This window comes from Berghia stephanieae, chromosome 11 (assembly GCF_034508935.2).
Source record: "Berghia stephanieae isolate SIO BIC M18660-M18661 chromosome 11, UCSD_Bste_1.3, whole genome shotgun sequence".
NCBI classification, from domain to species: domain Eukaryota; kingdom Metazoa; phylum Mollusca; class Gastropoda; order Nudibranchia; family Aeolidiidae; genus Berghia; species Berghia stephanieae.
The window spans coordinates 34,606,225-34,623,724 of record NC_088370.1 but is presented as its reverse complement, the minus strand read 5'-3'; the positions used below and the strand labels follow the sequence as shown (position 1 = coordinate 34,623,724).

The 17,500-nt window shown below is 39.6% G+C and overlaps 1 protein-coding gene and 1 long non-coding RNA gene across 2 annotated transcripts in view; both read left to right on the top strand.

The window, feature by feature from the left end:
* The first annotated feature begins 13,075 nt into the window (after window positions 1–13,075).
* Window positions 13,076–14,235, top strand: LOC144956505 (uncharacterized). Its single transcript, XR_013641963.1, has 2 exons — window positions 13,076–13,383; window positions 13,915–14,235. It is a non-coding gene; the product is annotated as an uncharacterized LOC144956505 (long non-coding RNA).
* An 876-nt stretch (window positions 14,236–15,111) lies between these two features.
* LOC144956504 (uncharacterized) overlaps window positions 15,112–17,500 on the top strand; it is a 4,789-nt gene continuing 2,400 nt past the window's right edge. Inside the window, exon 1 of the mRNA XM_078887046.1 lies at window positions 15,112–17,500. This exon is cut by the window's right edge and continues 2,400 nt beyond it. Within this exon, the coding sequence (XP_078743172.1) occupies window positions 15,482–17,500 (2,019 nt within the window). The 5' untranslated portion in view covers window positions 15,112–15,481.

Sequence of the window (17,500 nt, the reverse complement as noted above, 5' to 3'; positions counted from 1 at the left end):
GCATGTTGATTGGTCATGTAGGAAGGGGTTGTGGGGTGTGGAATAAAAGGGAGGGAGGGAAGGGAGAGGGGGTGAGTGATATTTTGACAACAGATGCTGCTCACTCCATTGAATTTCGCTTCAATTACTCTTTGATTCGCCTTGACCTAATCCGGTCTTGTTCACTTTCATTCATTCGTTCTTTAGTTCTCACCCCTTTTAAATATTGGCCTTTTACTTTTTCACACATCATGCTAATGACCAAGGGGTGGTGGCTAGGAGAGGCAGGAAAGAGGGTCGGGAGGGGGGGGGGGTGCGGGGAGGGGGGGGGGGGAGGAGTGGTGGATAAGAGCAACTCAGTCGGTAGAGCAACCGTTGATTGAAGCTTTGTTGTCGACAAAATGGAACACGCAAATGTCTTTTTCTGTTTCGACTTATTCTCTAATGCAGCTATGTAAGTAGTCTTGTGATATGACACTCGCTTTCGGATCGGAAGGTCCTAGGTTCGAGCCTCGCTTAGTTGAGTCCAAGGAAAAGACTCCTTACGCACATTCTCTAACCGTACTCAAGGTGTAAAATGAGTACCTGGCCATTAACAGCTAAGAATCTCACAACATTGCCATTCGGAAGTATAACGGACCAACACACAAAAAATGAACCTTTATAGTCTGTATATTACAGTTAAGTCAGAATTACTCATAAACGTGGATGGCAAAAAACAATAACAAAGACCCGAGTGACGAGTTAACTTCGTTCTATCTACATCCGACTGGCGGATGTTGTGAGCATTTTAGCTAAACGTGTTGCATCAATATCTAAAATGTGCCCATCGTACGTCTTGCATTGGAGCTTTGAAACCCTGCCCTGATGACTCAAAGAACGGATGAAACACCATGGAAGGCGTTATAAGAATATGCCTACGCATTCTACCTGATTCAATATATAACCTTTTCATTTTTAGTCCTCAGGAGCACTGGTTACACAATTCCAATGAGTTTTGAACCGGAAGAGAGGAAGGTGTGACGTCAAGACTTCTAATTCGTATTTATTCGTTTCGTGATTTTCGCTCGAACCCATGACCTTTATTGATGCCGTGCGTTTAGGTAATTTGCTCACAACATTACGCCAACCGGTTATATTATATAGATAGTATGCAGATGACGTCACTCAGGCCTTTGTTATTGTTTTTGCCATCCGCGTTTGTGAGTTGTTCTCACTACACTGTATTAACCAGACTATAAAAGTTCAGGGTTACACAGAGTTTGTGTGTTGGTCCGTTTATACTTCCGGATGGCAATGTTGTGAACTCCTCGGCCAAGCGCATTCTATCTATATTATATACACCAACATACAAAACAGCCAGTAGCCTTGACCGTTTATAGCCGAGATTAATACAATTGACACTTAGATAACCACGCCTCTCGGACAGTCGTCATAATGTAAACAATGGAAGTGATTGGTAAACTTGGCTAAGAAGCTCATAACATTGCCATCCGGAAGTATAACGGACCAACACACAAAACTGTGTGTATCCATGAACGTTTATAGTCGGGTTAAAACAGTTCAATGAGCATTACTCATGAACGCGGATGGCAAAAAACAATAACAAAGACCTGAGTGACGTCATCTTCGAACTATCTATACTACCTTTCCATATGCTCGAGGTCATTGGTCACATTGCAAAGTGTGCTCAAAATGACCCACATAGTGAAGTATTCACCGTTTGAGAAATATCCAACGTCACAATAGGCTTCTACAGTCATGACGTCACTTCCCTCGTAATGACGCGTGGTAACTTAGTAACTGGCTCTAAACTGTCGTAACTATGGCGGACGCCCTTATGAAATATTTCTCCGACGAGCATAAAAGCGTATCCAGATGGAAAAAAACCCATTATAAATCTGATCATGTTTTGACACATTCTGCTCACAAGACATATGAAAAGTTCTCGCCAACATGAAGAATAAAAAGTACCGATTTTCTTTGTTTAGAACTACGATGGCCGCAGTTGCTGGGCGACGTGACACCAGACTATTGAATCCAATTGGTCATTTTACTCAGCTTACACCTTTCATAAACACAGCAGCGTGTTTACATTTATTGAGAAATCTACAATCGTTGATAAAAATATGAACAAAGATCGCTCCCACTGTATACAAACGCATTCCCCTAATACCATTGCGACAACAAATACCTATTATTAATGTCCTCATGCAGAGACAAAACCGACATGTCAGATAAAATAAGTAAAGCAAAAAAATTCAAAACAAGTCTTTAAGTTTATGTAAATCACTTGAGATTGAGAGCGATGTTGAGTCGGGGGTGACCTTAACCTTTGACCTGTGCCTTTGACCTTTACAGGTGGGGACATGTCGACAAGACACCGAGACAGACTTCAAATGAAATCACGAGAACAATAAACAACTCTATAAACCTTACAGCAATATTAGATATAATAACAATAACAACACACATATTATTATTATTATGTACACGTCTACCTGTGTTACCTGTAACTCGAAAATGAAAATGGCTTGACAGATGGAGGTAGGATATAAAATGTGGCCTTTCATATCTAAACGGTATTATGTTAGGGTAAACCAAATGTGTTTGTTTTGTTTTGTTTTGTTTTTTTGTTATGTTTTAAAAAAAATATTTAATGTTAAAATGACGAGAAATGTTAGATTTTTGTTGTGTAGATAATAACAGGGCTAGCAGAAGACCATACTTCAGTGTATCCATTATAAGGGGTGGGGAGGGAGGGGTGGGGGGGGGGGGGGTTCTCTTTGACTAAAAAATAGAAAAGGGGGTCGGAATAGAAAAAAAAAGAAGGGGTGGGGGTGGGTGCGCATTTTGACCAAAGAATGGGGAGGGGCGGTACGGTATATCCACCTGGCGGATGTTGTGAGTATTTTACCGAAACACAAAGCATCAATGGATCGCTCCCATTGAAGTAAACAGGATAGAATGAATAGCCGTCCTTCAGAGCCATGGGGCCCATGGAGCCGGAGTTTATCCCGGTTTCTATCTATAGCGTGAAACGGACAATAGCAATTGCTAGCTATCATTTGGATAGGACGCTAGTCTATCGCAAAGTACTTTCCGCCAGATCTAACAGACCCAGCTATCCAATCACTGTTGGACGATGGACAGGCGGATCAGAAAAAATATCGACTACCCCCAGGATCGATCTCGGATCCTTTGCATGTGAAGCGAGTGCTCTACCAACTGAGCTATCGAGACAACCATAGAATGAATGAATAGAAGTTGACATCATTCAGCTATTTGGTCCGATTGATCTGGTGGGTGGGCACAATCGGTGAGTCTTTTATCAAAATACATAGCATCTATAATGTGATTGGTTGATGTCGAAGCACCACGGACGACCTTTAATAATAACCTTGAATATTTTTTAAAGGGCTATATCCACTGAACGTGCTCAATGCGCTTTACAATGGGTCTTTAGCTAACAGCAACACGTACGTAGTTCAAGACATGACACCTGTTAAGTGATATTGCAATTTTTAATTTTTTTTTTTTTTTTTTTTGCGACAGACACTATGCTATTAATAGCCTGGTACTCATTTACAAATAAATACGATGAGATAATGTGAGTGAAGACCTAATCCAGGGACTCAAATATAGACAGTATGCACTTAGCTAAGAGGCTCACAACATTGCCATCCGGAAGTATAACGGACCAACACACAAAACTATGTGTAGCCTTGCTTTTGTAGTCTGGTTAATACAGTATATGAGAATTACTCATAATCGTGGATAAACGTCACTTCCGTAATGACCCATGGTAACTTAGTAACTGGCTCTAAACTATCGGAACAATGGCGGACGCCTTTATGGAATATTTCTCCGACGAGCATAAACGTGTATCCAGAGGAGAAAAACATAAATATGATCATGTTTTGACTTTTATAGACTCTGATCGCATTTTAGCCAGCACGGAGAATAAAAAGTACCGATTTTCTTTGTTTAGAACCAGGCTGCTCGACGTTGCTGGGCGACGTGACATCCGACTAGTGACTCCAATTCTCACTAACCAGATTATAGATAATGTGCGCTTGGCTAAGAAGCTCACAACATTGCTATCCGGAAGTATAACGGACCAACACACAAAATTGTGTGTATCCATGAAAGTTTATAGTCGGGTTAAAACAGTTCAGTGAGCATTACTCATCAACGCGGATGGCAAAAAACAATAACAAAGACCTGACTGACGTCATCTTCGAACTATCTATATTTTAGTGAGAACTCATCATAATACGGCTGTCTAAAAACATTGAGTGACATACGCGGATGGCAAAAAGCAATAACAGAGATCTGAGTGACGTCATCTTAGCTCAATCTATAAAAGTTCATGGATACACAGAGTTTTGTGTGTTGATCCTTTATACTTCCGGATGGCAATGTTGTGAGCTTCTTAGCCAAGCGCATAATATCTATTGGGGCTAAAATCGAGTTACTGACCTTGTTGATGTGAAACTTGGATTTCTGTAGATGCTGCCTTTGTAAAGAAACTGGTCAAGGGAGAGAACAAAGAGAAATGAACTAACATAAAACAAATAAAAACAACACGGCAGGTATGAGTTTTGGAGGTGTACAACTGACACATCAGCTAAATATACGTCATTGTGTGTGTGTTTGGTAGTGATGTTTGTGTGTTTAGGTGTATATGTATGCGTATGGTTATGTTTGTGTGCGTGTTTGTATGCTTGTGTATGTGTTTATGTATGTTTCTGTATGTTTGTGTGTGACTGTGTGTGTGTGTGGGTGTGTGTGTGTGTGTGTGTGTGTTTGTTTACAGTAAAATGTAACCCAGGTATTCGGGTCAAGGCTGTGAGAGCGAGTTGGCCGAGCGGTTTTGGTGTCACGAGTTGTCACGAAGTCAAAGGGTATTCAGTGACCCAACACATCTTTCTGGTGTTTTGTAAAACCATTAATCCGGAGGACTGGATGCATACCTTGTGTAATACTCTTCAACAGTCGTGACGTCACTTCATTCCTAATGACGCATGGTAACTTAGTAACACTGGCTCTAAACTATCGGAACAATGGCGGACGCCCGTATGAAACATTTCCCCGGCGAGCATAAAAGCGTATTCAGAGGGGAAAAAACATAAATTTGATCATGTTTTGACTTTTACACATTCTGATCACAAGACATATGAAAAGGTCTGGCCAGCATGAAGAATAAAAAGTAATGATTTTCTTTGTTTAGAACCAAGATGGCCACTGTTGCCGGGCGGCGTGACATCAGACTACTGAATCCAATATATCTTCTGGCTTCAGAGTGGTGGCATCTTATTTTCTTTGTCTAAATACATGCTGGTTATCAAGAAAGATCATCTTTCATCGCTCTTTCCCGTAATCATGTGTAACTTATTCATTATTAGACTCCGAAGGACTGGTCACATACACGCTTCCAAGGATTTTGGACCCCGTAAAGTAGACGTCACGACTTTTCTATCCTATTATCAGCACCAACTGATAGAACGAATTCCACCCGGCAACGGCGGCCATCTTGGTTCTAAACAAAGAAAATCATTACTTTTTATTTTTCATGCTGGCTAGAACTTTTCACTTTTGTGATCAGAATGTGTAAAAGTCAAAACATGATCAAATTTATAGGGTTTTTCTCCTCTGGATACGCTTTATGCTCCCCGGAGAAATATTTCATACGGGCGTCCGCCATTGTTCCGATAGTTTAGAGCCAGTGTTGCTAAGTTACCATGCGTCATAAGGAAGGAAGTCACGTTACGACTATTATTGAATAGTATTGTTTCATAACTCATAATATTTAATTTATCAATCAGGGACGTCTGTCTGACCTACTATGTCCTGAAATTCACTCACCCACACCCACACCCACGCACCAGGAAAAAAAATTAGTCATTGGTCAGCTGACGTCTGGACCCGCTGGTCATGGGCGTGAGCGACATGAAGCATGCATAGCCTTCTTCATTATATGCATGTTACACAAAAGAAATACGATAACAGATGATGTGAGTGGGAAAGTACCTGAAGACAATAGAGAATAAAAATCTCGCGGCGGCGATGGGGTTCGAACCCGCGATCTCACTGGTACGACAGCTCCGCCTGGCCGGGAGTTGAGCGTGACTCTACCGTATTAGCTATCCACTATTCCCAAAACAGATCGTCTCTAACCCTAGTCATTATTAGAGCCCTCTCTTCCCGACTACTTGAGGTCACGAGTTCTTTATAGGAAGATATAATATTTTAAAGGCATCTTAAAACTTTGTTATTTTTCCAAATTGAATTTTTGATGCCCCTGTAAAGCGCTCTGAGCACATCCTCGGACAGAGACAACGCTGTTAACGACCAGATACTCATTTTACACATGCTTACGTTGAGAGAATGTGAGTAAAGAGCCTTTTCCAAGGACTCAACAATGCGCTGAGCAAGGCTCGAACCCAGGACCTTCCGATCCGAAAGCGAGTGTCATACCACGAGATCACATAGTAGCCGCATGAGCACTACTCACCATTTAAACACGGATGATTGAAATCAATGCTTCAGACGTGATAAATAGTCCTGCCGATCCGACCAATAGATAGTATGAATATGACGTCACTCAGGTCTTTGTTATTGTTTTTTGCCATCCACGTTTACGAGTAATTCTCACTAAACTATAGATAGAACAAACATGACGTCACTCAGTTCTTTGTTAGTGTGTTTTTGCCATCCACGTTTACGAGTAATTCTCACTAAAATATAGATAGAACGAAGATGGCGTCACTCGGGTCTTTGTTATTGTTTTTTGCCATCCACGTTTATGAGAAATTCCCACTTAACTGTATTAACCAGACTATAGATAGTATGCGGCTGGCTAAGAAGCTCAAAACATTGCCATCCGGAAGTAGAACGAACCAATACACAAAACTATGTGTAACCATGAACGTTTATAGTCTGGTTAATACAGTTTATAGTAGAATTACTCATAAACACGGATGGCAAAAAACAATAACAATGACCGAGTGACGTCATCTTCGCTCTATAGATAGTATGCACTTGGCTAAGAAGCTCACAACATTGCCATCCGGAATTTTAACGAACCAACACACAAAACTATGTGTAACCTTGAACTTTTATAGTCTGGTTAATACAGTTTGGTGACAAAGTACTCATAAGCGTGGATGGCAAAAAAACAATTTAAAAAAGATCGGAGTGACGTCAACTTCGTTCTATCTATATTGTATCGAAACATTGTGATAATCCTCACACTATGTGGGGCCGACTGATTTGCCTGCTTGGCATGTGTCAATGGTAGCTTTGTTGTAAAGCAATCTGTCAAGGTAAGATAACAATGTTTGAAAAAAAATCATAAATTTTTCGCTTTTGGCTGGGTCATTGGCCTCTGGATCAGAACGTCGCGGATAAGAATCTAGAATTTTCTCGGATTCGTAGGTCTCTGGTTCGAGTCCCTCTCAAAGCAGTGGAAATTTTAGTCCTTGAAAAATGCGCTTCACTTATATTATTTCACTGGATTCGGGGGAAAATGAGTACCTGACCATTAACAGCGTTATCATTGTTGGAATAAAAATGATGTATAAAAGCGCACGACAGACTTCATGTCATATCTCGTTAATCATGTTAAGTGTCGCTTTTGGCTTGGGACTCTTGGTAAAGTACTTTGAGCACTTTGAGCACAATATTAGGCTTCATCAGTCGTGACGTCACTTTCCTCGTAATGACGCATAGTGACTTAGTAACTGGTTCTAAACTATCGGAACAATGGCAGACGCCTTATGAAATACTTCTCCGACGAGCATAAAAGTGTCTCCAGACGAGAAAAACATTAAAAATCTGATCATGATTTGACTTTTATACATTCTGATCACATGACATGTGAACAAGTTCTAGCGAACATGAAGAATAAAATGTACCGATTTTCTTTGTTTAGAACCAAGCTGCTGGTTGCTGGGCGGACGTGACATAATCAGACTATTGAATCCTATTGGAAAAAAAAAACAGCTCAAGTTGTAGTTTACATACCCATGTCCTTGGCTGGCTCGGGAGGTCAGCGATACAGTGTCTCGTCTTGTCACAAAAAATGAAGCAATGTTAAGCGTGGTCAATGGTCGAAATAACAGTGAACGTGGGAACTTCTGGTAAGGTAAGGCACTTTACATAAATTACCCCACTCGACTGATTTGTGAATGAGTACCTAGCTACAGGCAGTGACGAATTTATAAGTGTTTGTGCAAGAAGATGCCAGGTTGGAGACGGGAATTTATTTTTTAAAACAGTTAGAATAAATGAAGCATTGTGAAGCGCATTGAAGGGGACAACGAGACTCAGCGGTACCAATAGGTACCAAGTTCGAATACCCAGTGTGCTGTGTGGCCTTGAGCCAAGTCACTTCGCCCTAGCTCACTTTGCGGCGCTGCACTGCGGATGACGCCTGGGTTATTTCAGTCTTCCCTTGGAATAGACGCTAAAGACAAATTTCCACCTATGGGATGAATAAAGTGGATTTTATTTTTATCATTATTTTTTTTTTAAACCTGAGCTTTTATATGGCCCCATATCCACTAAACGTGATCAAAGCGCTTTACAATGTGGTCCCTAGACAACAGCAACAATTAACACGTAGGATGAGACATGACGCCTGACAGGGAATGTGAACGAGAATGTGGGTAAAGAGAATTTTCCAAGGACTCAACTAAGCACCGCTCAGACCAGGACTGAAACCAGGACCTTCCGATCCGAAGGCGAGTGTCATACCATTAGACCACATTAATCGCACTTCCTTCCAATATGTAGGTACATACATGACGATCACTCCTCCATGTGTTTCTTGGTTGTCAACGTACTCACATTATAAGGTCTGGTAGCCGAACGCATTTTGGACTTGTTTAACATTGTTGTAGTGGACGATATTTTGCATAAAAGTGTATCCAGAGGAGAAAAAAAACATTATAAATCTGATCATGTTTTGACTTTTATACATTTCGACGAGCATAAAAGTGTATCCAGAGGAGAAAAAAAAAAACATTATAAATCTATTCATGTTTTGACTTTTATACATTTCGACGAGCATAAAAGTGTATCCAGAGGAGAAAAAAAAAACATTATAAATCTGATCATGTTTTGACTTTTATACATTTCGACGAGCATAAAAGTGTATCCAGAGGAGAAAAAAAAACATTATAAATCTGATCATGTTTTGACTTTTATACATTTCGACGAGCATAAAAGTGTATCCAGAGGAGAAAAAAAACATTATAAATCTGATCATGTTTTGACTTTTATACATTTCGACGAGCATAAAAGTGTATCCAGAGGAGAAAAAAAACATTATAAATCTGATCATGTTTTGACTTTTATACATTTCGACGAGCATAAAAGTGTATCCAGAGGAGAAAAAAAACATTATAAATCTGATCATGTTTTGACTTTTATACATTTCAACGAGCATAAAAGTGTATCCAGAGGATAAAAAAAACATTATAAATCTATTCATGTTTTGACTTTTATACATTTCGACGAGCATAAAAGTGTATCCAGAGGAGAAAAAAAAACATTATAAATCTGATCATGTTTTGACTTTTATACATTTCAACGAGCATAAAAGTGTATCCAGAGGAGAAAAAAACATTATAAATCTATTCATGTTTTGACTTTTATACATTCCAACGAGCATAAAAGTGTATCCAGAGGAGAGAAAAAACATTTGGTTTTAATGTATTTCTATTTCAACAGTGGGGCCAAAATAATTTCGGTTATCAGACCTGCAAAAAACTATGCGTCGTTGCTTTTTTCCTTCTTTTTACATTTCCTTTTGAGGTTTCCATGCGGCTATGTGGTCTAGTGGTATGACACTCGCTTTCGGATCGGAAGGTCCTGGGTTCGAGCCTCGCTCGGCGCATAATTGAGTCCTTGGAAAAGACTCTTCACTCACATTCTCTCATCGTACTCAGGTGTAAAATGAGTACCTGACCGTTAACAGCGTTGTCTCTATTCGAAAAATAAGTGTTATATCGCCTAAAAGACGTCATGTAACGTCCTACATGTTAAGTGTTGGTGTTGGCCAGGGAACCGTTGTAAAGCGCTTTGAGCAAGTTTAGTGGATAATGCTCTATAGATAGTATGCAGATGACGTCACTCAGGCCTTTGTTATTGTTTTTGCCATCCGCGTTTGTGAGTTGTTCTCACCAAACTGTATTAACCAGACTATAAAAGTTCATGTTTACACAGAGTTTGTGTGTTGGTCGGTTATACTTCCGGATGGCAATGTTGTGAACTCCTTGGCCAAGCGCATTCTATCTATATAAAAGCTCTTTTTTTCATATTTTTTTTCCATTTCACTGCCTTCCTGGTTGTGTTACTGGCCGTTTCCTCAAGGTGTCCACTCTCCACCGTCATCCTCTGTGTGGGATTTCTTTTCTATTTCATCTGCTCTTCGTCTGATCGTATCACGCCAACGTCTACCATTTTTTCTGAAGCAGCTGCTGTCAAAGAGTTAGCCTATGTAAATTCCAGGATATTGCCTTTGTTGTCCTATCCTCGAAGCATGTCCCAGTCAATTAGACACAAGATGTTCTTTAACTGAACATATGAGTAGGGAATATTATTATTATTATCATCATCATCATCATCATCATCATCATCATCATCATCATCATCATCACCATCATCATCATCATCATCATCATCATCATCATCATTATTATTATCATTACTGTTACTATTATTATTATTATCATCATCATCATCATCATCATCATCATCATCATCATCATCATCATCATTATTATTATTATTATTATTATTATTATTATTATTATTATTATTATTATTATTATTATTATTATTATTATTATTATTATTATTATTATTATTATTATTGTCAGTTCATTGGATTGTGCCAGCGACATCTATAGAGTATATGAAGTCCTAGGATTGCGCACAACGTTCTTGCTTCCTTTATTGTTTTAGCTGTCTTGACATAAAATCCCACATAATATGTTCAACGGGATTGATGCCATCATCACCGCTTACATTTGAATCGTTGAAGGAAACAAGATGTATGTCCGACTATTATTTTGTGTCTCAACAAAGCAATAGGATTCAATAGATAGTATGCGCTTGGCTAAGAAGCTCATACCATTGCCATCCGGAAGGAGAACGGACCAACACACAAAACGGTGTGTATCCATGAACTTTTATAGTCTGGTTAATACAGTTCAGTGAGTATTACTCATAAACGCGGATGGCAAAAAACAATAACAAAGACCTGAGTGACGTCATCTTCGAACTATCAAAAGAAAGAACGAAGGTGACGTCACTCAAGCCTTTGTTGTTGTTTTTCTTTTTTTTTTTCTTTGTTTTTTTTTTTTTTTTTTTTTTTTTTTTTTTGCCTTTCACGTTTATGAGTAATTCTCACTAAACTCTATTATCCAGACTATAAACGTTCAGGTTACACAGAGTTTTCTGTGTTGGCCCGTTACACTTCGGGATGGCAATGTTGTGAGCTTCTTAGCCAAGCGCATACCATCTATAGTCTGATGTCACGTCCGCCAGCAACGAGCAGCTTGGTTCTAAACAAAGAAAATCGGTACTTTTTATTTTTACGACTGTTGAAGCCTATTAAGCTGGTAGTTAAATCAGTCATCATCATCATCATCATCATCATCATCATCATCATCATCATCATCATCATCATCATTCTTATCATCATCTCATCATTATCATCATCACCACCATCTCTATAGCGCTCAATCCCGTTCCTCTCAGTGACAGCTCCAGTCGCTGGTTACAACATTATTTACTATACGTTATTTAAAATTACAATTCCATCAATAAATGCAACCAAATAAATATAGATAGTATGCAGATGACGTCACTCAGGCCTTTGTTATTGTTTTTGCCATCCGCGTTTGTGAGTTGTTCTCACTAAACTGTATTAACCAGACTATAAAAGTTCATGGTTACACAGAGTTTGTGTGTTGGTCCGTTATACTTCCGGATGGCAATGTTGTGAACTCCTTGGCCAAGCGCATTCTGTCTATAACTTAAAACATTGTGGATCAATTTATTCCCAACACTTGATAATCCAAAACTTTAAGGAGTTACATTTCCTCAATTCAATCATTTTGAAAATCAACAAAATTATCTTTTTCCATTTCGTCAAAATACAAGATTTCCTTAATCGTCATCGTTTTGTCGATAAAGGGGAAATTCGAAACGTCCACAGTATCTGTCTTCGCTCAATAAATTGAACCTTACATTTCAATAATTTTCGTTACTTAAACACCTGATTGACGTGTTGGGTAACATCTTTTTAATGAAGAACAAAATTCCACGTAACTTCAATAGCAGTTGAGTACAAACGCATATAAGATGTGAATGTGTGTACAATACACACTACACATGACACGTATGTGTAGCTTACACACGAACATGTATGTCTGTATGTGTACACACAACACGTCCAGTATAAACAACGACATGTCGTATATGTACACACATTGAATTTTGATTTGAGATTTGACTAGAAAAGACACAGGAGTCAGTTGAAATCCAGCCCAGCATGAGGGCACAACAACAACAACAACAACAACAACAACAACCCGTTCAACCATCCATGCATATCATAATATCTACTATTGACTGGAGGATTCTAGAATGTCTTATCTGACCAGAGTGAGGAATGACGATGATGGTGGTGATGATGATAGTGATGGTGATGATGATGATGATGATGATGATGATGATGATGATGATGATGATGATGATAGTGATGGTGATGATTGTGACGAGCGATTTTCTTTCACTGCGTGTTTCTTTATCATTCGTCAGCGTCTCGGTTCAAAACCACTTCAAACCTAGTGGACGAGACATATATATTTGCCAAGGCAGATTAACACCTCAAGTAAGATAATCAAAACATGGACAGCCTTTCTCCAATAAAGCTCCAAATCTTTCTAACGGAAATTCTGGTCGTTAGGTGGGAAACATTTCCATTGTATAACGGAACATTCACTTTCAGCTTAAGGCTTATTTACCTGTTCAAATTGTCTGCCCATTGTATTCATGCCACCTGCTAATTACTTTTTCCAAACAAGTCGCCATCGTGCATATGCCCTGAGGTCCTTGTCTCGTTCAAGAGTCGCTTAATTGCAATTACTGTTCTTGTCTCTCCGGCAATTCTCCGTTATTCTTTCTTACCAAAGCATCTGGATATCATTGGCTATCTAAAACAGGAAGATTCTTCGGATTGGCTATTCCCATAATTCAGACGCTCTTTTCCATTTCATAAAACCAAATTCATCTAGGAATCTTATCACACACACGCTAAGAAGCCCACGAGAAAAGAGCTATCTCTCCAATTTCAAACTTGTAAAAGTTTGTCTATCTCGGCTGGAGGTAAAATGAATTATTGGTTAACATTCAAAGTTGAACGAGATATTACTGTGAATTCAATTTAATCTATTATTAATATTATAGTTTGTGTATATATTTTAATTGTGCTATTCCATGGATGTTCGTAAGTTGGAATACCTGTACAAAACTATATCTATATGTATCTTATTCTATAGTTAACAGTTGTTTATGATCAATGTTATTATTTCATTTATATTCAATATGCATATTGCTTGAATGTCTGTACCCCACCGCCAATCGCCGGCCACACATCATAACCTCCATTATAATTAATAAAAATAAATAAAGAAATACCAGGGACACAACCCTGTTAAATTCTCATCATGTAAGATAGCTCGACTGTCAGTTGATGTTAAAAACATATACTAACTCCCATTATCATGAAGTTACTGCTTCTCCTTGCCTTTGTCGGCAAATAAAGGCTATTATGATGTGTCGCTCAAGGACGATTCGGTGGCGAAAGACAAACTCGATTGGCTCTAAGACCTTGTTGTTTTAACTCTTAAATTGAAGGTCCTTGTCCTGATCCTGATTCCTGGCCATTTTCCTGGTCCTTTTCCGTGTCGTTGGAGCACCCAGTTGTGCCGAATCCCTGCATCCCAGTCCTTGAACAGCGGTAAACCCCTGATGTCAGCCTAACTACAACACACTGTTGTGATGTCCAGAAAACTCTGCAAAGCAGGCGCCAACCCTGGAACTAGCTGATACATTTGCCTCAGTCAAGCAAGCCGACGGGATAAAGATAAGCCAAACGGGCTTATACCATTTTCAAATGTATTTTCCACGGACACATATGATTATATCAAAGCAAACAAATAAATATATAATAGATTAGATCCACTCAATTAGAGCTATTCTTCCTGATATCAAATAAATACTTATTCTTCTATCTTTTCCTGTAACAATCTAATTAAACTTTATGTATAGAATTGTTATTAGTGCATTGGGCGTTACTATTGTCTTGACTCACTTGTTATTAATACACTTAAGTTATAAGGGACCCTAAGGCAATTCTTGATCTCCCCTAGATTAAACCTGAGCCGTTTGTGATATAGGTTGAGTGGTGCAGCTGGTAACGAGAGCCATAGCGCGCGTACTAGTTCGAATCCAGACCATTGAGCTATCGGTTGGACTCGATCCCACAACAATAACACCAACCCGTCACAAAATGGGGGCTCGTCCGGGATTATGAATCTTTAATATAATATAATATGTGAGTCATTAATTTAGATATAATATTTAAACACCCATTATTTACTTCTGCTACTATCTCAATTTAACAATAGCATTCTATTACATTGGGGGCTCGTAAATATATCTACCTTAAATCAAACCAATCAATAAATCATTTGATTAATTAATTCAAATATCATAGGGAAGAAATCTTATTTATTATTGAAAAGTCACTGTGGTTACATTTGAAATTGGAACATGCCCATTTTTCTATATTTTCACTAATCTATAATTAGTTTACTAACACTGATTTATGATTATGATTATGACAACCATGTTAATTTAATTATGCATAGTTAGGCAACGTAATTTTAAAGCAGTTTACAAAACATAAATTGTTATTTCATTGCCACTTTTTTTTATGCCATTGTTGCCATAAATTCTGGACCTTCAGCCGAGAATACCCCCCCCCCCCCCTTCCGAGAGCACCCCCCCCCCCCCCCTTCAAAAATTAAGTTAAACAAATCTTAATTAAAAATTACAGTCACTCTAACTTCAAGTTAGGTCATCTTGCAAGTTGTTGTTTACACGTGTAATGGTAAATAGTATTATCTCTCTATTGACACGAGCACGCCAAATTAAGCCCCAGGCAATAACTACTCTTTCTAAGTACTGGGTCACTGTGTGTGTCATATATTGAAATTTGGCTAGCGAAACCTAGCACTTTTCAACAGCGTGTTGTCACTTACTTCACTATCATTCATTATCTGTGCTTCAGAATTCTTCATTCATATTTAACCCTTACTGGCAAAGTTCTATTTGTTTACTTTCTGCTCTACTCCTCCTTCCACCTATCGCATCATTCTCATTCACCTTCTGCAGTTGTTCAATCTGTAATTAATCAGCCATGGCTACTGGCGTTACAATTAGACGCGAGTTTATCCAGTTAGGAAAAGAATTAGGCCTATCAGGTGAACAGTTATCCGCCTACGTGACGGAGAACGCAGAGAGGGAGATTGCCAGACTGGAAGGAGAGGAAAAGAGGAAACATGAACATGAATATTCTTTGAAAGAGCTCAGAAACAAGGAGCTGGAAATGGATCTGGAGACGGAACGCGAGCGCACCCGCCAAAAAGAAATTGAAATATCTTTAACAAGAGACATGGCAGAAAACAGACTCTCTACCCATAGCCCCATTCCATCTAGTCAGAGCAATGGGAGCATTGATAAAGTAATGTCGTTCCCGGTAGAAACTTTCAACCCACACATTGAAGGGATTGATCAATGGTTAACGCGATTCCAGGAGTTAGCGATCTCATATGATCTTCCGGAGGACAAATGGGCACTCAAAGCGTCTCAGCATCTCAAGGGCAAAGCCTATGATGTTTACTCTCGCCTGACACAGGACAACAAAAATAACTTTCAGGAGCTAAAGTCATCCCTACTGAGACATTTTGATGTCAGCGCAGAATCCTACCGTAGAAGATTCCGAACATTAAGGAAGGACAGGCATGAAACATACCACCAATTGGCAGATCATCTACAACTCAGCCTCCAACAATGGTTGAAACTATCTGGCAACCCAGACACCTATGAGGGATTAAACCAGCTTATCATGGTGGAACAGCTGAGAGATGCAATGCCCCTGGATGTCCGTCGTTTTGTCGATGAGCAAGGCGCTCATAAACTGGACGATATCGTAACATGTGCTGACCGTTTTGCCACAGCGCAAGAAAATCACCTCACAGAAAGGAGACAACACCGGATTCAAAACCCATTCACCTCACATGAAGATAGAGCTACATCTCCACCATCATACGAAAAGAAGAATAACAATAATCAATACGAAAGAAGTAACACAACACAACACAAACAACACGTATACTGCAAGAACTGTAATATGAAGGGACATTTGACAGAGGAATGCCGTCGCGACAACAAACGTAACGGCCATCAAAAGGGAAAACCTGTCAGTGTAAATGTAGGTCGCACAGTTGGGAACCACCCACTTCATAAAACAAAAGAATCTTCGAATCACCCTCCAGTCATTGACACAGTCAAGGTAAATGGACAGAATGTGACCGTTCTCTACGACACGGGATTAGACTATCACGCGGTCGTAGCACGAGACTTGGTTCGGCCGGACCAATTCACAGGCGAGATTATCGAGATTCAATGCGCCACTACAGGCAGCCCATCTCTGCCACTTCCGATTGCTAATATCGAAATAACCTCTCCATACGTAGTAGGAACTATACCTGCAGGAGTACTAGATTCACCTACTTACCCTCTCATCCTTGGATGCAAATACGTATTTCTCGGAACGCCCAAACACCCATTTCACGCCTGTCACGCGAGGACAAGAGCACAGGATCAACGGAATATGCCGCCGTTATCACAAAATCCTGGACCAAAGGAAATGAGGAAGGCACAGACCGAGGACACGACTCTCTCACGCTACTTCGCCAAAGTGACGGAAGTTAGTGACAAGAATAAAAAGGGAGATTTCATAATACAACAAGAGTTGTTATACAGAGTCTCTGGCAAAAAACGCCATCAGCTCGTCGTCCCCTCTACGCATCGCCGACAGATTCTAGACATGGGACACAACATACCTTTCAAAGGACATGTGGGAATCGCTGCCACAACGGAGCGCATCTCAGCCCACTATTTCTGGCCTGGTATTTCGGATGACATCAAGAGCCATATAAAGTCATGTCAAAAATGCCAATGGAAACCAGATCAAACAAACACAGCTCCAGTAACCTTAGGTTCGATTAGGACTGTAAACTCTCCCGTACAATACACGGGCGCAAACATCATGAGACATTATTCACGCACAAAGAGACGGAATAAAAATGATCTCAAGCGATGGAATCAAGATGATACATGGAAATGGACTCACAAGGTTTCACGAAATTGGAGT